At 43.9% G+C, this 21,973-nt stretch overlaps 2 protein-coding genes across 3 annotated transcripts; both read left to right on the top strand.

Moving 5' to 3' along the window:
* Positions 1-5,914: 5,914 nt before the first annotated feature.
* On the top strand, positions 5,915-9,433 carry LOC131737774 (paraneoplastic antigen Ma1 homolog). 2 transcript variants are annotated; one of them, XM_059028974.1, is made up of 3 exons: positions 5,915-6,363; positions 6,988-7,111; positions 7,480-9,433. In XM_059028974.1, the coding sequence occupies exon 3, from the start codon at positions 7,517-7,519 to the stop codon at positions 8,747-8,749; it is 1,233 nt and encodes a 410-aa protein (XP_058884957.1). In that variant the 5' UTR covers positions 5,915-6,363; positions 6,988-7,111; positions 7,480-7,516; the 3' UTR covers positions 8,750-9,433. The 2 variants fall into 2 exon arrangements, with proteins under 2 accessions (XP_058884957.1, XP_058884956.1); XM_059028973.1 differs by lacking the exon at positions 5,915-6,363 and having other exon boundaries at positions 6,807-7,111.
* A 4,921-nt stretch (positions 9,434-14,354) lies between these two features.
* LOC131737775 (paraneoplastic antigen Ma1 homolog) lies at positions 14,355-16,743 on the top strand. Its single transcript, XM_059028975.1, has 2 exons — positions 14,355-14,421; positions 14,790-16,743. Exon 2 carries the CDS (start codon positions 14,827-14,829, stop codon positions 16,057-16,059), a length of 1,233 nt encoding a protein of 410 aa, XP_058884958.1. The 5' UTR covers positions 14,355-14,421; positions 14,790-14,826; the 3' UTR covers positions 16,060-16,743.
* Positions 16,744-21,973: the final 5,230 nt, after the last annotated feature.

The raw sequence follows: 21,973 nt of genomic DNA on the forward strand, positions 1-21,973 counted from the left end.
GAATTAACACGAAGAACCAAAAGATTTTCAGCACAAGAGGCTGCAATAATGTTAATAATGCTAATAAGGGGCTTTCACATTTTTTGACTGTACACATCCGATAGTATCTGCAAACATGTAGCCAGGGTCTGTTGTCCATAGCCACAATTCATTTTCTGATGTAGTGCTATTGTCTTCCTAGATTATCAATAAATCCATGAACCATAAACTGTTTCTGGCAATAAATCATGAAGCTTCTCAAAAAGAAACCAACATCAAACAAAGGACAATCTACTGAGCGGCATTAGACCAGGGAATTCATACTAATTAAATGTTAAATGAAGCATACAGAGGTCAATGAAAGTCACCAACAGTGGCTGGGGGAATAGACCTGAATTTAAATCAAAGCAGATAAAGAAGAAATGGGTCCTTTTTTTTCTTATATAAACTAGACCTGATTTACTGCAGTCTGTGTTTCATATATACAAACTTGGGTGATATCATAATCTCTCTAAATTGATTTTTTATTATCAGCAACTGCCAGACCAACGTGCATGTCTCCGTTCCATCAAGAGGCAAATGCTCTAGGAACATCTATACTTCCTAATCCTTACATCACACATTTCCTAAACTTAAAGTCCCTATCAGATTACACAATTGAAATAATATTATTTATCGAACATGCTATTCAATGCACAGATGCTCCTGGAGCATTCAGGTCACACGTGAAATGAGTTTGGTGATCTCAACTCAATCCACCTTCCTGAACCACCACACAATTCTGCACAATATGGCACAATTCACTGCTTGTGGAGGGCTTATGACTGAACGGCTGGGTGAGTTCAAGTCAGTGTGAACTATTAACTAGTAAAGTGTCCCTCACATTTCATGAAAATGTAATTCAGTCCAATTTCTAATCACATTTTTTGGTTTATGAGGATTATTTTGGGAGCTCCATATTTGTAATTGGTATATGTCACATGGCTGACCTGCCACCAGTCATACACAAACACACAGCCTGGGTACCCTAAATCTTCCTTAAAAACACATTATAGAAAGTAAAACGCTAACCTGGAAGTTATTGAATAAAACATGTTTTAAACAAACCTTCACGCATGTTACTGTGCGTAGAACTACAGTAATTTGAATGTGAGCTGTGCGAAAGATATATTACACATCCCAAACCAGAATAAAACTGGGCAAAGCTGCAAAACACAGGGCCTAAGTGAAAGCAATTCAACAGGCATGGGAACCCTCAAACAAAGACAAGTTGATATCAATTTGAGTAAGACTGTACTTACTGCTCCGATTCTTCAATCCTGACCTCCTGTATCCAGCATTGCGCTACTGTGCGAGTACTGAAGGTTTATTATGTGCTGCTTGTTTTGTGCTATCTCTCAAACTGACATCAGTGATACACAAAAATATACACAAAAGAAATACAACACATCTGGATTCAAAATGACATTGTACCGCCTGCAGCCTTAGTGCAAATATCTATAAACTACTTGAATTCCTTCTGTGAACAGGTCAGCCTGTTTTTAACAAGGTTGTTTAATGTTGAAGACCTGAAATTAGATTTTTTGGTCTGCTGCTAATGCTTTCTATTGGTGCAGTTATTACATTCAAGTGTAAGGACATTAGAGTGATAGTAAAATATGTAGTGGTAATTGCCTAGTTACAATATGTTTTTTGGAGGGCTGGCGGCGGGTCTGTCACATGGGAATCTGAAAGCTATCTGCTGGCTGTTTTTTTTTTTTTCTTTAAATTTTTATTATTTTTATTATTTATTATTTTCTCCCAATTTGGCATATCCAATTATTTTTAGGCTCAGCTCACCGCTACCACCCCCACGCTGACTAGGGAGCGGCGAAGACGAACACATGCTGTCCTCCGAAGCGTGTGCCGTCAGCCGACCGCTTTTTTTCACACTGCAGACTCACTGTGCAGCCACCTCAGAGCTACAGTGTTGGAGAACAACGCAGCTCTGGGCAGCTTACAGGCAAGGCTGCAGGTGCCCGGCCAGACCACAGGGGTTGCTGGTGTGCGGTGAGCTGAGGACACCCTGGCTGGCAATAGAATAGCCTGGACTTGAACCGGTGACCTCCAGGCTATGGGACGCAGCCTGCACTCCACTCGGTATGCCTTTGCAAGGGTATAAAAAATAATAATATTACTTTTGGAATTCTATTGATTTTAACAGTGTCTACTTGCACTGTCAGTTTGTTTTATAGGATGACCTTTTTATTTGAATACATTTTAAAATCCAGCAGTGGTTACATACAGTGAGAGTGGCAGTTTGCCAGCTTGCCCTAGGCCTGAATTCGTGCAGCAGCTGAGGCTGAGGAGTCTTTGGAGTGCAAGGATTGAAATAGTTTCTTTCTTAAAGAACGATGGCACAGTACCCTTAAAACCATTATTTTCTGACAGTGGAAGGGTATTCATTATGTGTCAATGCTCTTTCTGTCAGTTGTCGTAACAGGCTTTCCTCTGCAGGCCACCAAGTCTTTGTAAACCGCCACAAACCAGATGAGCCGATTATTGACTGTGATGTTGGGCAGGGAATGCCTACAGAGACACAGGGGGGAAACAAATGAGTGGCTTGGTGCCCCTTTTCAAGGGATTGCCTTCAGTTTATGCTGTAAGCCCAGTTCTGAAGGAGTTATCTAGTTGAGAGGTAGGTACATGTCTTATGCTGATGTCACTGAGTTGGCTAAAGGAATGAAGTACATTTTTTTAAAAATTTATAGTTAGACTTCAACCAAATTGCATTTTAGAAATGCAGGCTCTTTACTGAATATTACCATAGCGGCAGTGAGGTGAGAGTGTCATTTCTGTGATAGTCCATTGAAGTTCATTAGAGATAATGCTCTTGTAGTTTCACAGCTAGCTTTTTGATTTTCAAATCAGTTTAAATGTCAAAGCCACTTGTACCATTATTGTCATTGTAATGTTGCAGGGAACAGTGAGCTCATGCTTAACTAGTCCTCATTAAACCTGACATATTATCGTATACGACTACTTGGAGCCTTTTTGTGAATAAGCTCTTCTAAATTCTGACTTCAGGACAACCTGAAACATATGAAACTGATTGCAAGATTCTATATTCCACTTTCCATTGGGATGACTCTACTTACTGTTGACTCTACTGTAGGTTTTTGACAGGAGCTAATGAGTGATGAAATGTGTGTTCTGCGATAATGGATAACTTTTTAAAATTGACAGCACACATGTACAACTTTGTGATATTAATCATAATAATTGTTTAGGACAATAACGTGACTTGCTCTTACTGTGCATCGCATCCTGGAGCATTTGCACAATGAAGTATTTAAAGACTGTTTTCTCAAAGGGTGCAGAAGTAGTTGTCGGGAAAATGAGAACATTTTATGTTGCACTGTAAATGGCCTTTCCTGTAATATACCACTGTGATCCACAGTACTTACTCAAAAAAGTCATTTTATAACTGCAATTGATAAATGCTTTATTATAGAAACCATGAAACCCCTAAAAAAAAATAAAAACTCCAAATGATTATGGAGCCCATGACTACCAACAAGCAGTATAGAAGAGATCAGAGTAAGAGGGAAAACAATAAATTGGATCCTATTTAATTAAACTCAATTCATTAAAAAAATGACTTTTTTAAGATGTTTCAATCACTCTGAATAGGTATTTTCTTATAAATTAGATTTATTTATAAAAGGGTACGGTGTGGTGCCTAGCTGTTGTGAAATTGACAAGTTGCCATGACTATTTAATAAAAGATTTGATGAGAAAGAAACAAATGAAAATCGATGGTCATTTACCAATGTTATGATTAGATTTTGCATAGTAGTACAATTATAAAGAAACCTGTCCTGCATTTGCTCGAATCTTCAATGCATGGGCTGATATATTGAATCAAAGTAATAATTGCATTTCTCAAAGAAAACAGCAAACATCCAAGTAAAAGCCCATGCACTCATGTGTGAGATTATGTGTTAATACTTTGGCCTTGTTTACTGGTAGCCATAGATACAGCCTCGTACCCTAGTCATCAGAATAGGGAATATGGCCACTTCTAACAACTTGAATCGGAGATGGTAATTTCAAAGCAGCTAGAACAGGGGTGGGCAATCCTGGTCCTGGAGGGCCGGTGTCCCTCCTGGCTTTTGTTCCAACTGTGCTCTAAATTACTTAATTAGACCAATAATTGGTAATAATCAGTACAATTAAGTAATTTAGAGCACAGTTGGAACAAAAGCCAGGAGGGACACCGGCCCTCCAGGACCAGGATTGCCCACCCCTGAGCTAGAAGCACCTCAGTTGGTCTATATGCAAATATCAATAAAACATATTTGAGAAACAGCACTGATATCTACATACTTCATAAGAGGTCAGTAAAAAACACCTTTCAAATGTCATCTAAAGGGTTCTCTGAGTAGCTCACCTAGTAAAGGTACAGGCACGTGGTGTGCAGGGTGAGTCATACAGTCAGTTCCTGGCTGTGCAAACACATCACCCCCCCGTCTTGCCCAGCTGCACTGGTTACCTGTAAAGTTTCGGATTACTTTCAAAACTCTCCTGCTCACCTACAATGTCCTTCATCACACAGGTCCCGAGTAGCTCCTCAACCTGCTAACTCGCTATGTCCCTGCCCGCAAGCTGAGGTCCTCCGACTCTGGCATTTGTTATCCCCAAGCAAAAGTGCACCACACCTGGAGAACGCTCATTTAGCTTCATGGCTCCGACTCTTTGGAACTCTCTCCCAGCTTTGGTGCGTGATGCTCCCACTGTCGCTCGCTTTAAATCAACTCTCAAGACCCACTTGTTCTCTTTTGCTTTCCATGCTCTTTAAGCCTGATATCTGCTATTAGCTGCTGTGTTGTTGCTACTATTTCATGTATTATGCTACTATATCATGTATTATGCTTTTTTTTTTTACTGTATATCAGGTATTATGCATTTCTCTGTATTTAAAGTATTATGGATTTTCTTGTTGTTACTGCATCTTATAAAGCACTTTGTGATGGTGGTCCACTATGAAAGGCGCTATATAAAATAAAGATTGATTGATTGATTGATTGATTGATTGATACAACAAAGTATATGTTTTTTTTCCACCATGAAATGATGGACAGAAAAATAGAGTTGATATTTAAAGCTGTGTGAACTTTGCAAAGCTAGCTTGGGAACAGAATAGACAGGTTGAAGTGTGTTTCAAACAAGGGTTGTTCACAACATTAAGTCCTGGCAAGTAAATGAAATAGATTTCTGCTATTATGCATTCATGCCTCAAGTGCATACTGTACCTTGACTTCATCGCTTAGTCTGCTTAACTATTTTAGACTAAATACATGACGCACATAGTGTAGTGGTTTTAAGTGCACAAAAACAGCTATGCTTGAGCCTTGAGCATAACAACCACATAGACACGTACACAAGACTCTGAAATTGACTGCAATCATTGTTTCCATCAATTGATAAGATTTGACATAAATACAATTGTTCCATGATACTGTGAATGTGAGCACTATATTCAAACACATCAATATAGGCAGACAACTAGTGAACTGTACTGTACAGACCTGGGGGGTTTAAGAAGATACATTGCTAGCTGAACCCTTTTCCACATTAGGATTTTTTTATATTTTAAGCAGGGTTTTGGAATAAATGATTTCACACAGATATCATACTCTTTGGTTGGTGGCAAAAGCCACTATATAAATAGCGGCAACATAATTATGATTTACTGTCAAGGAGACAAATGTTTTACTATGCAGTACCTTCAACACTAATACTGTTCACTTATGAAGGCACTAGCTGAAAGGTATGTCTATTTGACTTGAATATATTCTGTATGGGCATACCACACACAGAAATGCACACAATTCCAATAGACTGATGCACAAAGCAAATTCAGGATTTGTATTTAGTGATTACCTCTGTAACCCCCTTCAGCAAAGCAGGTTATTTGTATAGCTACGGTAGAGTGACTGATCTCTTTAGGACCGCAGGGAATCTGTGCCTCTGCCTGTGATGACGCCTGGGCAGGATGTGCGTTTCAATTTGAGCTGAGCAGAGCGAAAGGGAAGGAGGAGACCCGAGACTGAAAACAGACGCCTGGCAGCTGATCGGGAGAAAATAAACAGAAAGACCCAAAACAGACGGTGGAGCGACGCTTTCACTGTTAAAACTATTACAGTTTAAATAAATCTGTAAATACCTAGTATCCAATCGCTGGATGCATCTACAAATGAAAAAGAAAACACCAGTTTGAATAAAACGACACTGCTCACGTTGCACGCCGCCTGACACGGGACAGTCACGTTGACTGCAGACTAGACGGCCGACCCTGCAGCTTGGCCCACGCTCGCCACAAAAGAGAAAAACAGATCTCAGGTCAGTTTGAATTGCGGGATATTCCTTTGTGAACAGTGAGAAAATATATTCGGAAGTGTATTGTGAATTTGAGGAAAATTACGTTTCATTGGAAGGAATAATTGGCAGCTGAAAATAAAAAAAAAAGGAACGACAGTTTAATAACGTAAAATACCTGAAAGTCAGTGACATTCACAAACCTCGTGGAAAATAAGAGTACTCCAACGAAATAAAACACAGAACTAGTTCTGCACAACAGGAACATTGACTGTAAAAAATACAACAAACAATACATGTGCACAGTGGGAGGGATATAGATTGAATAGCACCCTTTTTCTTTAGTTTATAATGTTTGTTGCCCTTTAAGCTGAACTGCATTTATTTAGCCATATAATCTATATTACTATAATAAACCCAATCATTGTTGTTATAGTATACTATTGTTGTGTAATTTGTGTATATATATATATATATATATATATATATATATATGCTAAGCTGTGTATAATTGTTAATACTACTACTACAGTAATATTCCCCTGCGTAGTTAAATATATCCTGAGTTAACTATAGGGAAAAAAGGTTTGGGGTCATTATAATATTGAAGTGAAGTATTGACTGTGTTGCTGCACAATACCTCTTCAGAAATACAGCTGGAGAGTTAAGGTGGGGGAACCTATATTCCCCTGGAGGCACCACGTGTTCAAGCTGCATTGTTACACAAAAACCCAGGCCGCCGAGACCTCTACAACACCAGAGAGGACAGCGGGTAAGGGGCTCCTGTTTACCATCACACCTGCTGCATGTTATACGATACAAAAAATAATCCCTTACATAATGGAGGCTCCGCTGGGAGGCTAATTGCTAAGCAAGCAGAAATTGTGCGACCATTTAGTTTGACCAGCATTGCTGTTGTTGTTTCTGAGCCATCAAAATGGACAAAATTAAGTTACTGGCATGGTGCGCTGCCGAAGGTGTTGCTCCACCACGTGCTTTCTGGGTAGGCAATCTCCCTGAGAACATTACCACACAAAAATTATTAGAAGTACTCCGCACTAATGATGATTTGGGAAGAGTAAAGTGTTTGGGAAGATATTACAACCTGAATGATGATCAGTGGTTTGCATTGTGTTGCAGTGACAAAGATCTGGTTGAGGTGGACCTGACCGAGACCATGGATACAGATAGTGATAGTCCACCTTTGACGTTGCAGCAAGTACTTTTAATGCCTGACCCCCAAACTCCAACTCCAGATTTCAAAAAGAAGCTGCAAATGTTTTTGGAGACTGAAGGAAAGACACTGAACGATCTGCAAGAAGTAGCTGGAGTTCAAGCAGCCTCCTCAACGAGCGCTACAGATGACTTACTATCTACTATTGGGAAAGCACTTGAAAAAGCTCTGAAGCCATCTTCAGAAGGCACTTCCTACAAACGGCTTAGAGTGTTCTCTGGCGTCAAGCCCACCCCTAGCCAGGAGGATGACTATGACACCTGGATGGACCAAGCAGCACATATGATCCAAGAATGGCAGTGTGGAGAAGGAGAAAAGCGGAAAAGGCTAGTGGAAAGTCTGAGAGGCCCTGCTCTTGATGTTGTCAGACCTCTGCGTGTGGCAAACCCGGATGCGTCGGCTCAAGAATACCTCAGTACACTTGAGCACATGTTTGGAAGCACAGAGAGCGGAGAGGACTTATATTTACGATTTCGCACTACCATGCAGAAGCAGGGAGAAAAGCTGTCTATATTCTTGGCCCGGTTGGAGAAGTTGTTACAGAAAGTATATGTGAAGGGAGGCATAGAAGCCAGTGCATTAGGAAAAGCACGCTTAAATCAGCTACTTAAAGGAGCCATATACTCTGACATGTGCCTAGTTAAACTCCGGCTTAAAGAACGGCAGAAAAATCCTCCCACTTTTTCTGTTCTGATAAAAGAGATCAGAGAGGAAGAGGAGAGAGAGAGCCTCAAGCAAAACCCCCCCACAGCGCCCATTAGAGTGCATCATGCTAACACACCTGATGTCACACCAGCCCCTAATGCAGAAATGGATAGCCTAAAAGAGCAGCTACAGGAGATTAGGAAACAAATATCATCCTTGACTGTGCAGCAGCAGCATCACTATCAGGATGCCCGGCCACGCCAAGATGTCCGCGCAAGGGGTCATCAGCCATTCTACAAGAGGGAGAATTCAGCTGAAGGAACTGGACAAGATGGAACAACTCTCCACTCTGCTGGAAGGCAGCCATTTCCAACTACTATCAGAGCTCCATTCAGATCCTTTTGCTACCGTTGTGGATTGGATGGTCATAGGATAAAAGAGTGTGTCAACACTGGAAATGCTACTTTGGTTGCTGAACGTCTTGAAGCCATGTATGGGAATCAGTTGGGAAACTACGATGGGACCCAGTAAAGGAGTGCCCTGGGCCCCTATCGTCAAAAGCGCACTCCGATTCACAGGAGCTATTTAGCCTGGAAAGTAACACTGTGGGAAATACACCAACAAATCCATGGCCTGCTGGTCTGTGTGGCCCTAAGACAGAAGTAACTGTGCGAATAGAAGGTCGCCCATGCTGTGCCATTCTTGACACTGGATCACAGGTTACGATAATCTTTGAGCATTACTACAGGGAGCACCTCAGTCACCTACCATTGCACCCACTTACTGGTCTTGCTATCTGGGGCCTTGGGGAGGGACAGTATCCATATCTGGGATATATCAATGTATTCCTGGAATTCCCTGCAGATGTTGTGGGTGTGCAGCAGACATTAGAAACCTTAGCCCTGGTTTGTCCTTCTACTGGTTCTCCTAACCATATCCCTTGCCTAATAGGGACAAATGCCGCCATATTTGGGATACTGGCTCGTGTGTGTCGCGACCGAGCAGGAGATAATTACGCCAGGAAACTAAAGATTCATGCCTTGTGCCTCGATGCTTACATCAAGAAAGAGAGAGAACTCTTGCAGACAGCTAGAGGGCCAATAGGAACCATTCAGACGCTGGGTTGTTTGCCAGTGACCATACCCCCTGGTACCGTACAGGTGGTTGAGGGAAAAGCCCAAGTCTCAGATGATGGGAAAAATCAGCTGATTCTCATCGAAGCTCCTGAAGATAACCGACTGCCGAACGGTCTTTTTATTAGAAGGGGAGTAGCTCAAACGTCACACAAGACGACTGCCACAGTCCAGGTCCCCGTTTGTAATGCCTCAGCACATCCTGTCACAATACCGGTGGGCACACTGATAGCACATGTGTACCAGGCCGCCACCGTGGCTCACTCCATTCCAACTAAGCAGCGAACACCAAGTTTTGATATGGCTAAGCTGAATTTTGGAACTTCCCCTTTGCCTTCCAGTTGGAAAGAACGGCTGCAAACCAAATTAGCCCAAAGAGCTGATGTTTTCTCGACTTGTGATTGGGACGTGGGATGTGCGCGTGGAGTAGAACATCATATTCGTTTGAGAGATGACACCCCGTTCAGAGAGCGATCAAGACGACTTGCACCTGCCGATGTGGAAGACATCCGAAAACATCTTCAGGATTTGCAAAGGATTGGCATCATTCGAGAGTCTAGAAGCCCTTACGCATCGCCCATTGTGGTAGCTCGGAAAAAAAATGGTGATGTAAGAATGTGCATTGATTATCGCACATTAAATAAGCGAACCATACCTGATCAATATACTATGCCTCGGGTGGAAGAAGCTCTGGACTGTTTGTCAGGAAGCTGCTGGTTTTCTGTTCTTGATCTACGGAGCGGATATTATCAAATTCCGATGAGCCCTGAAGACATGGAGAAAACCGCGTTCATTTGTCCCCTGGGATTCTATGAGTTCCAGCGCATGCCACAGGGGATATCTGGTGCACCGGCAACGTTCCAACGACTAATGGAGCGGACAGTTGGAGATATGAATCTCCTGGAAGTCTTGGTTTATTTGGATGACCTCATAGTTTTTGGAAGGACACTTGAGGAGCATGAAGAACGTCTCCTTAAAGTGTTGGATCGCTTGCAGGAACGAGGCTTAAAGCTATCATTGGATAAATGCCAATTCTGCCAAACCAGTGTCAAGTATGTGGGTCACATAGTGTCTCAGCAAGGCATTGCAACTGACCCTGCTAAAATCGAGGCTCTCACTACGTGGCCGAGGCCGACCAATTTGAAGGAATTGCAGAGTTTTTTAGGATTCTGTGGGTACTACAGGCGTTTTGTACCGGGCTACTCCTCCATTTGTAGGCCCCTCCATGATCTGACCAAAGGCTATCCACCTACAAAGAAGGATAAGAAGTCTTCAAACTCCAAGGAGACGTACTACAAAACTAACGAGCCTTTTGCTGCCAGGTGGACGGAAAGTTGCGAGCATGCGTTCCGCACACTGATTGAAAAATTGACCAATGCCCCGGTCCTAGCATTTGCTGATTCCACAAAGCCATATCTCCTGCATGTAGATGCCTGTTTGGAGGGACTCGGAGCCGTCCTATATCAAAAATATCCTGACAGTTTGAGGCCAGTAGCATACGCTAGCAGAAGCCTATCTGCATCAGAAAGAAACTATCCAGTCCACAAACTGGAATTTCTGGCACTGCGGTGGGCAGTTGTCGATAGATTCCATGACTACCTGTATGGAGCCAAGTTCACTGTAAGAACTGACAACAACCCCCTAACCTATATCTTGAAGTCGGCGCGATTGGATGCAACTGGACACAGATGGCTTGCTTCATTAGCTGTTTATGATTTCCAAATCGTGTACCGTGCCGGACGTCATAACATCGATGCAGATGCCTTGTCAAGAAGGCCTCACCCCAACAGACATGCTGATGATGAGTGGGTTGAGATATCTGCCCCTGGGATCCGAGCCATGTGTAAGATGGTAACAATGCAATCAGAGAATGCCACAGTAAACCATCTTAGGGCTGTAGATACCCTGGGCGCACCCCCTGCTGCAATCCCAGATGCCTATGCTTACTCGTCGGAGCTGCAAGTAACATCGCTTCCCAGACTAAGTCATGGGGATCTGCAGAGAGCTCAAAGGACAGACCCCTGCCTCAAGGGAGTGCTGCTTGCAAAGAAACTGGATAAGCCTGTTCAATGGGTCAAGATTGATCATCCTGACACCAAACTGTTTTTGAGGGAATGGAACAAGCTCGTGCTCAGGGGAGGAGTCCTCTACAGAGTAGTTAAGGATCCCCCTCGGCAGCTCCAACAACTAGTGTTACCCCAGGAGTATAGAGAAACTGTTCTGAAAGCCCTGCACGATGACAGTGGACACCTTGGTGTGGACAAGGTTTTGGACCAGGTGAGAAAACGGTTCTACTGGCCCCATCAAAGCAAAGATGTGGAGACACACTGCAAAAACTGTCTTCGTTGTATAGCCCGGAAGACGCTGCCCAAGAGATCCGCCCCACTGGTCAACATACGAAGCCAAAGGCCCATGGAACTAGTGTGCATGGACTTTTTATCTCTGGAGTCAGATAGCAAAGGTCTCAGCAACATCCTGGTCATAACGGACCATTTCACCCGCTATGCTCAAGCCTTCCCCACTAGAGACCAAAGAGCTTGTACCGTGGCCAAAGTACTCTGGGAGAAGTATTTTGTACATTATGGATGGCCGGCCCGGATACATTCGGATCAGGGGCGTGATTTTGAGAGCCGAGTGATCAAAGAACTGCTTCAGATGTTGGGAGTGAAAAAATCACGAACCTCTCCTTATCACCCTGAAGGTGACCCACAGCCCGAAAGATTTAACAGGACCTTACTAAACATGTTAGGTACACTGGAGAAGTGCAAGAAAATCCAATGGAGCCAGCATGTTTCGCACCTAGTGCATGCTTACAATTGTACCAAAAATGAGGCCACTGGATTTTCACCCTACCTTCTTATGTTTGGGAGAGAGGCTCGCCTACCAGTGGACATTTGTTTTGGTGTTTCACCTGATGGAGCTGGTACAGAAACTTACCTTCAGTATGTCAAAAAACTGAAACAAGAACTGCAAGATGCCTACCGCTTAGCCCTTGAGTCAGCACAGAAGATGGCCCAGAAGAACAAAGCCAGATATGATCTCAGGGTCCGGGATCAAGAGTTGTTTCCTGGAGATCGGGTGCTGATAAGAAGTCTAGGCGTGCCTGGAAAAAATAAACTGGGAGACAGGTGGAATGCTGAACCATTTGTGGTTACTGGAAAACTGCCAAACATACCTGTTTATCGTCTCAAGAAGGAGATGGGTCGGAGACTGATAAAAGTGCTTCACAGAAACCACTTACTACCTATTGGGCAGTTAGTGACCGTTCCTTCTATAACTGAACCCAGTACATCTGTGTCCAGACCTAGGACTAGGGGATTGTTGGATCAAGCCCAGAAAACTAGCCAAGAAGAACATCCGCTCGAACAGTTAAATTCAAGTTCTGATTCAGAATCAGAGGAAGGTGAGGTCACTCAGATCTTTGATTATTCTGGGAGTGACAAATTACAGAGCCCAGAACCCTCTACTGAAACTGAGAATATTGTGGAGAACGATGCAGACTTACCCGTGGAGGCAGACGTACCACCTGAAGGTGAGGATGTTAGTGTGCGTGCAGATAGTGAACCTGAAAGTGTGGTGGATCCTGTTGAAGAAGATCCAGCACCGGATACAGAATCTGAAGAGGGGAGAATTCCCTCAGTTTCAGAGCCACAGACCTTAGAGCCAAGACGAAGTGGTCGTGAAGTGAAGCCGATTGTCCGCCTTACTTATGACTCACCAGGTACTTCTAGGGATGAACCGCTACATGTCGTTCGGAAACATACACAGGGCATTGCCTACTGGATCATGACCAGACCAGATCGGTACCGATCGTGTATAGAAGTTAATCTGATGGGGGCATCAGACATTTTAAAGAGGGGAGAATGTAACCCCCTTCAGCAAAGCAGGTTATTTGTATAGCTACGGTAGAGTGACTGATCTCTTTAGGACCGCAGGGAATCTGTGCCTCTGCCTGTGATGACGCCTGGGCAGGATGTGCGTTTCAATTTGAGCTGAGCAGAGCGAAAGGGAAGGAGGAGACCCGAGACTGAAAACAGACGCCTGGCAGCTGATCGGGAGAAAATAAACAGAAAGACCCAAAACAGACGGTGGAGCGACGCTTTCACTGTTAAAACTATTACAGTTTAAATAAATCTGTAAATACCTAGTATCCAATCGCTGGATGCATCTACAAATGAAAAAGAAAACACCAGTTTGAATAAAACGACACTGCTCACGTTGCACGCCGCCTGACACGGGACAGTCACGTTGACTGCAGACTAGACGGCCGACCCTGCAGCTTGGCCCACGCTCGCCACAAAAGAGAAAAACAGATCTCAGGTCAGTTTGAATTGCGGGATATTCCTTTGTGAACAGTGAGAAAATATATTCGGAAGTGTATTGTGAATTTGAGGAAAATTACGTTTCATTGGAAGGAATAATTGGCAGCTGAAAATAAAAAAAAAAGGAACGACAGTTTAATAACGTAAAATACCTGAAAGTCAGTGACATTCACAAACCTCGTGGAAAATAAGAGTACTCCAACGAAATAAAACACAGAACTAGTTCTGCACAACAGGAACATTGACTGTAAAAAATACAACAAACAATACATGTGCACAGTGGGAGGGATATAGATTGAATAGCACCCTTTTTCTTTAGTTTATAATGTTTGTTGCCCTTTAAGCTGAACTGCATTTATTTAGCCATATAATCTATATTACTATAATAAACCCAATCATTGTTGTTATAGTATACTATTGTTGTGTAATTTGTGTATATATATATATATATATATATATATATATATATATGCTAAGCTGTGTATAATTGTTAATACTACTACTACAGTAATATTCCCCTGCGTAGTTAAATATATCCTGAGTTAACTATAGGGAAAAAAGGTTTGGGGTCATTATAATATTGAAGTGAAGTATTGACTGTGTTGCTGCACAATACCTCTTCAGAAATACAGCTGGAGAGTTAAGGTGGGGGAACCTATATTCCCCTGGAGGCACCACGTGTTCAAGCTGCATTGTTACACAAAAACCCAGGCCGCCGAGACCTCTACAACACCAGAGAGGACAGCGGGTAAGGGGCTCCTGTTTACCATCACACCTGCTGCATGTTATACGATACAAAAAATAATCCCTTACATAATGGAGGCTCCGCTGGGAGGCTAATTGCTAAGCAAGCAGAAATTGTGCGACCATTTAGTTTGACCAGCATTGCTGTTGTTGTTTCTGAGCCATCAAAATGGACAAAATTAAGTTACTGGCATGGTGCGCTGCCGAAGGTGTTGCTCCACCACGTGCTTTCTGGGTAGGCAATCTCCCTGAGAACATTACCACACAAAAATTATTAGAAGTACTCCGCACTAATGATGATTTGGGAAGAGTAAAGTGTTTGGGAAGATATTACAACCTGAATGATGATCAGTGGTTTGCATTGTGTTGCAGTGACAAAGATCTGGTTGAGGTGGACCTGACCGAGACCATGGATACAGATAGTGATAGTCCACCTTTGACGTTGCAGCAAGTACTTTTAATGCCTGACCCCCAAACTCCAACTCCAGATTTCAAAAAGAAGCTGCAAATGTTTTTGGAGACTGAAGGAAAGACACTGAACGATCTGCAAGAAGTAGCTGGAGTTCAAGCAGCCTCCTCAACGAGCGCTACAGATGACTTACTATCTACTATTGGGAAAGCACTTGAAAAAGCTCTGAAGCCATCTTCAGAAGGCACTTCCTACAAACGGCTTAGAGTGTTCTCTGGCGTCAAGCCCACCCCTAGCCAGGAGGATGACTATGACACCTGGATGGACCAAGCAGCACATATGATCCAAGAATGGCAGTGTGGAGAAGGAGAAAAGCGGAAAAGGCTAGTGGAAAGTCTGAGAGGCCCTGCTCTTGATGTTGTCAGACCTCTGCGTGTGGCAAACCCGGATGCGTCGGCTCAAGAATACCTCAGTACACTTGAGCACATGTTTGGAAGCACAGAGAGCGGAGAGGACTTATATTTACGATTTCGCACTACCATGCAGAAGCAGGGAGAAAAGCTGTCTATATTCTTGGCCCGGTTGGAGAAGTTGTTACAGAAAGTATATGTGAAGGGAGGCATAGAAGCCAGTGCATTAGGAAAAGCACGCTTAAATCAGCTACTTAAAGGAGCCATATACTCTGACATGTGCCTAGTTAAACTCCGGCTTAAAGAACGGCAGAAAAATCCTCCCACTTTTTCTGTTCTGATAAAAGAGATCAGAGAGGAAGAGGAGAGAGAGAGCCTCAAGCAAAACCCCCCCACAGCGCCCATTAGAGTGCATCATGCTAACACACCTGATGTCACACCAGCCCCTAATGCAGAAATGGATAGCCTAAAAGAGCAGCTACAGGAGATTAGGAAACAAATATCATCCTTGACTGTGCAGCAGCAGCATCACTATCAGGATGCCCGGCCACGCCAAGATGTCCGCGCAAGGGGTCATCAGCCATTCTACAAGAGGGAGAATTCAGCTGAAGGAACTGGACAAGATGGAACAACTCTCCACTCTGCTGGAAGGCAGCCATTTCCAACTACTATCAGAGCTCCATTCAGATCCTTTTGCTACCGTTGTGGATTGGATGGTCATAGGATAAAAGAGTGTGTCAACACTGGAAATGCTACTTTGGTTGCTGAACGTCTTGAAGCCATGTATGGGAATCAGTTGGGAAACTACGATGGGACCCAGTAAAGGAGTGCCCTGGGCCCCTATCGTCAAAAGCGCACTCCGATTCACAGGAGCTATTTAGCCTGGAAAGTAACACTGTGGGAAATACACCAACAAATCCATGGCCTGCTGGTCTGTGTGGCCCTAAGACAGAAGTAACTGTGCGAATAGAAGGTCGCCCATGCTGTGCCATTCTTGACACTGGATCACAGGTTACGATAATCTTTGAGCATTACTACAGGGAGCACCTCAGTCACCTACCATTGCACCCACTTACTGGTCTTGCTATCTGGGGCCTTGGGGAGGGACAGTATCCATATCTGGGATATATCAATGTATTCCTGGAATTCCCTGCAGATGTTGTGGGTGTGCAGCAGACATTAGAAACCTTAGCCCTGGTTTGTCCTTCTACTGGTTCTCCTAACCATATCCCTTGCCTAATAGGGACAAATGCCGCCATATTTGGGATACTGGCTCGTGTGTGTCGCGACCGAGCAGGAGATAATTACGCCAGGAAACTAAAGATTCATGCCTTGTGCCTCGATGCTTACATCAAGAAAGAGAGAGAACTCTTGCAGACAGCTAGAGGGCCAATAGGAACCATTCAGACGCTGGGTTGTTTGCCAGTGACCATACCCCCTGGTACCGTACAGGTGGTTGAGGGAAAAGCCCAAGTCTCAGATGATGGGAAAAATCAGCTGATTCTCATCGAAGCTCCTGAAGATAACCGACTGCCGAACGGTCTTTTTATTAGAAGGGGAGTAGCTCAAACGTCACACAAGACGACTGCCACAGTCCAGGTCCCCGTTTGTAATGCCTCAGCACATCCTGTCACAATACCGGTGGGCACACTGATAGCACATGTGTACCAGGCCGCCACCGTGGCTCACTCCATTCCAACTAAGCAGCGAACACCAAGTTTTGATATGGCTAAGCTGAATTTTGGAACTTCCCCTTTGCCTTCCAGTTGGAAAGAACGGCTGCAAACCAAATTAGCCCAAAGAGCTGATGTTTTCTCGACTTGTGATTGGGACGTGGGATGTGCGCGTGGAGTAGAACATCATATTCGTTTGAGAGATGACACCCCGTTCAGAGAGCGATCAAGACGACTTGCACCTGCCGATGTGGAAGACATCCGAAAACATCTTCAGGATTTGCAAAGGATTGGCATCATTCGAGAGTCTAGAAGCCCTTACGCATCGCCCATTGTGGTAGCTCGGAAAAAAAATGGTGATGTAAGAATGTGCATTGATTATCGCACATTAAATAAGCGAACCATACCTGATCAATATACTATGCCTCGGGTGGAAGAAGCTCTGGACTGTTTGTCAGGAAGCTGCTGGTTTTCTGTTCTTGATCTACGGAGCGGATATTATCAAATTCCGATGAGCCCTGAAGACATGGAGAAAACCGCGTTCATTTGTCCCCTGGGATTCTATGAGTTCCAGCGCATGCCACAGGGGATATCTGGAGCACCGGCAACGTTCCAACGACTAATGGAGCGGACAGTTGGAGATATGAATCTCCTGGAAGTCTTGGTTTATTTGGATGACCTCATAGTTTTTGGAAGGACACTTGAGGAGCATGAAGAACGTCTCCTTAAAGTGTTGGATCGCTTGCAGGAACGAGGCTTAAAGCTATCATTGGATAAATGCCAATTCTGCCAAACCAGTGTCAAGTATGTGGGTCACATAGTGTCTCAGCAAGGCATTGCAACTGACCCTGCTAAAATCGAGGCTCTCACTACGTGGCCGAGGCCGACCAATTTGAAGGAATTGCAGAGTTTTTTAGGATTCTGTGGGTACTACAGGCGTTTTGTACCGGGCTACTCCTCCATTTGTAGGCCCCTCCATGATCTGACCAAAGGCTATCCACCTACAAAGAAGGATAAGAAGTCTTCAAACTCCAAGGAGACGTACTACAAAACTAACGAGCCTTTTGCTGCCAGGTGGACGGAAAGTTGCGAGCATGCGTTCCGCACACTGATTGAAAAATTGACCAATGCCCCGGTCCTAGCATTTGCTGATTCCACAAAGCCATATCTCCTGCATGTAGATGCCTGTTTGGAGGGACTCGGAGCCGTCCTATATCAAAAATATCCTGACAGTTTGAGGCCAGTAGCATACGCTAGCAGAAGCCTATCTGCATCAGAAAGAAACTATCCAGTCCACAAACTGGAATTTCTGGCACTGCGGTGGGCAGTTGTCGATAGATTCCATGACTACCTGTATGGAGCCAAGTTCACTGTAAGAACTGACAACAACCCCCTAACCTATATCTTGAAGTCGGCGCGATTGGATGCAACTGGACACAGATGGCTTGCTTCATTAGCTGTTTATGATTTCCAAATCGTGTACCGTGCCGGACGTCATAACATCGATGCAGATGCCTTGTCAAGAAGGCCTCACCCCAACAGACATGCTGATGATGAGTGGGTTGAGATATCTGCCCCTGGGATCCGAGCCATGTGTAAGATGGTAACAATGCAATCAGAGAATGCCACAGTAAACCATCTTAGGGCTGTAGATACCCTGGGCGCACCCCCTGCTGCAATCCCAGATGCCTATGCTTACTCGTCGGAGCTGCAAGTAACATCGCTTCCCAGACTAAGTCATGGGGATCTGCAGAGAGCTCAAAGGACAGACCCCTGCCTCAAGGGAGTGCTGCTTGCAAAGAAACTGGATAAGCCTGTTCAATGGGTCAAGATTGATCATCCTGACACCAAACTGTTTTTGAGGGAATGGAACAAGCTCGTGCTCAGGGGAGGAGTCCTCTACAGAGTAGTTAAGGATCCCCCTCGGCAGCTCCAACAACTAGTGTTACCCCAGGAGTATAGAGAAACTGTTCTGAAAGCCCTGCACGATGACAGTGGACACCTTGGTGTGGACAAGGTTTTGGACCAGGTGAGAAAACGGTTCTACTGGCCCCATCAAAGCAAAGATGTGGAGACACACTGCAAAAACTGTCTTCGTTGTATAGCCCGGAAGACGCTGCCCAAGAGATCCGCCCCACTGGTCAACATACGAAGCCAAAGGCCCATGGAACTAGTGTGCATGGACTTTTTATCTCTGGAGTCAGATAGCAAAGGTCTCAGCAACATCCTGGTCATAACGGACCATTTCACCCGCTATGCTCAAGCCTTCCCCACTAGAGACCAAAGAGCTTGTACCGTGGCCAAAGTACTCTGGGAGAAGTATTTTGTACATTATGGATGGCCGGCCCGGATACATTCGGATCAGGGGCGTGATTTTGAGAGCCGAGTGATCAAAGAACTGCTTCAGATGTTGGGAGTGAAAAAATCACGAACCTCTCCTTATCACCCTGAAGGTGACCCACAGCCCGAAAGATTTAACAGGACCTTACTAAACATGTTAGGTACACTGGAGAAGTGCAAGAAAATCCAATGGAGCCAGCATGTTTCGCACCTAGTGCATGCTTACAATTGTACCAAAAATGAGGCCACTGGATTTTCACCCTACCTTCTTATGTTTGGGAGAGAGGCTCGCCTACCAGTGGACATTTGTTTTGGTGTTTCACCTGATGGAGCTGGTACAGAAACTTACCTTCAGTATGTCAAAAAACTGAAACAAGAACTGCAAGATGCCTACCGCTTAGCCCTTGAGTCAGCACAGAAGATGGCCCAGAAGAACAAAGCCAGATATGATCTCAGGGTCCGGGATCAAGAGTTGTTTCCTGGAGATCGGGTGCTGATAAGAAGTCTAGGCGTGCCTGGAAAAAATAAACTGGGAGACAGGTGGAATGCTGAACCATTTGTGGTTACTGGAAAACTGCCAAACATACCTGTTTATCGTCTCAAGAAGGAGATGGGTCGGAGACTGATAAAAGTGCTTCACAGAAACCACTTACTACCTATTGGGCAGTTAGTGACCGTTCCTTCTATAACTGAACCCAGTACATCTGTGTCCAGACCTAGGACTAGGGGATTGTTGGATCAAGCCCAGAAAACTAGCCAAGAAGAACATCCGCTCGAACAGTTAAATTCAAGTTCTGATTCAGAATCAGAGGAAGGTGAGGTCACTCAGATCTTTGATTATTCTGGGAGTGACAAATTACAGAGCCCAGAACCCTCTACTGAAACTGAGAATATTGTGGAGAACGATGCAGACTTACCCGTGGAGGCAGACGTACCACCTGAAGGTGAGGATGTTAGTGTGCGTGCAGATAGTGAACCTGAAAGTGTGGTGGATCCTGTTGAAGAAGATCCAGCACCGGATACAGAATCTGAAGAGGGGAGAATTCCCTCAGTTTCAGAGCCACAGACCTTAGAGCCAAGACGAAGTGGTCGTGAAGTGAAGCCGATTGTCCGCCTTACTTATGACTCACCAGGTACTTCTAGGGATGAACCGCTACATGTCGTTCGGAAACATACACAGGGCATTGCCTACTGGATCATGACCAGACCAGATCGGTACCGATCGTGTATAGAAGTTAATCTGATGGGGGCATCAGACATTTTAAAGAGGGGAGAATGTAACCCCCTTCAGCAAAGCAGGTTATTTGTATAGCTACGGTAGAGTGACTGATCTCTTTAGGACCGCAGGGAATCTGTGCCTCTGCCTGTGATGACGCCTGGGCAGGATGTGCGTTTCAATTTGAGCTGAGCAGAGCGAAAGGGAAGGAGGAGACCCGAGACTGAAAACAGACGCCTGGCAGCTGATCGGGAGAAAATAAACAGAAAGACCCAAAACAGACGGTGGAGCGACGCTTTCACTGTTAAAACTATTACAGTTTAAATAAATCTGTAAATACCTAGTATCCAATCGCTGGATGCATCTACAAATGAAAAAGAAAACACCAGTTTGAATAAAACGACACTGCTCACGTTGCACGCCGCCTGACACGGGACAGTCACGTTGACTGCAGACTAGACGGCCGACCCTGCAGCTTGGCCCACGCTCGCCACAAAAGAGAAAAACAGATCTCAGGTCAGTTTGAATTGCGGGATATTCCTTTGTGAACAGTGAGAAAATATATTCGGAAGTGTATTGTGAATTTGAGGAAAATTACGTTTCATTGGAAGGAATAATTGGCAGCTGAAAATAAAAAAAAAAGGAACGACAGTTTAATAACGTAAAATACCTGAAAGTCAATGACATTCACAAACCTCGTGGAAAATAAGAGTACTCCAACGAAATAAAACACAGAACTAGTTCTGCACAACAGGAACATTGACTGTAAAAAATACAACAAACAATACATGTGCACAGTGGGAGGGATATAGATTGAATAGCACCCTTTTTCTTTAGTTTATAATGTTTGTTGCCCTTTAAGCTGAACTGCATTTATTTAGCCATATAATCTATATTACTATAATAAACCCAATCATTGTTGTTATAGTATACTATTGTTGTGTAATTTGTGTATATATATATATATATATATATATATATATATATATATGCTAAGCTGTGTATAATTGTTAATACTACTACTACAGTAATATTCCCCTGCGTAGTTAAATATATCCTGAGTTAACTATAGGGAAAAAAGGTTTGGGGTCATTATAATATTGAAGTGAAGTATTGACTGTGTTGCTGCACAATACCTCTTCAGAAATACAGCTGGAGAGTTAAGGTGGGGGAACCTATATTCCCCTGGAGGCACCACGTGTTCAAGCTGCATTGTTACACAAAAACCCAGGCCGCCGAGACCTCTACAACACCAGAGAGGACAGCGGGTAAGGGGCTCCTGTTTACCATCACACCTGCTGCATGTTATACGATACAAAAAATAATCCCTTACACCTCTATTTAAATACAATAAGAATGTAAGCATGGACATAACGAACAGAACTACAAATGTAATTCTATGCTCCAAATTTAAAAAGTATAAAAATATGTTGAAATGTAAAGCAACGGCTTGTTTTGTTTTTAGTGTTTTATGTAGTGCAGGCTCATCACACTGTGTGGAATACAGA

Source organism: Acipenser ruthenus, chromosome 8 (genome assembly GCF_902713425.1).
Source record: "Acipenser ruthenus chromosome 8, fAciRut3.2 maternal haplotype, whole genome shotgun sequence".
Classification (NCBI taxonomy): domain Eukaryota; kingdom Metazoa; phylum Chordata; class Actinopteri; order Acipenseriformes; family Acipenseridae; genus Acipenser; species Acipenser ruthenus.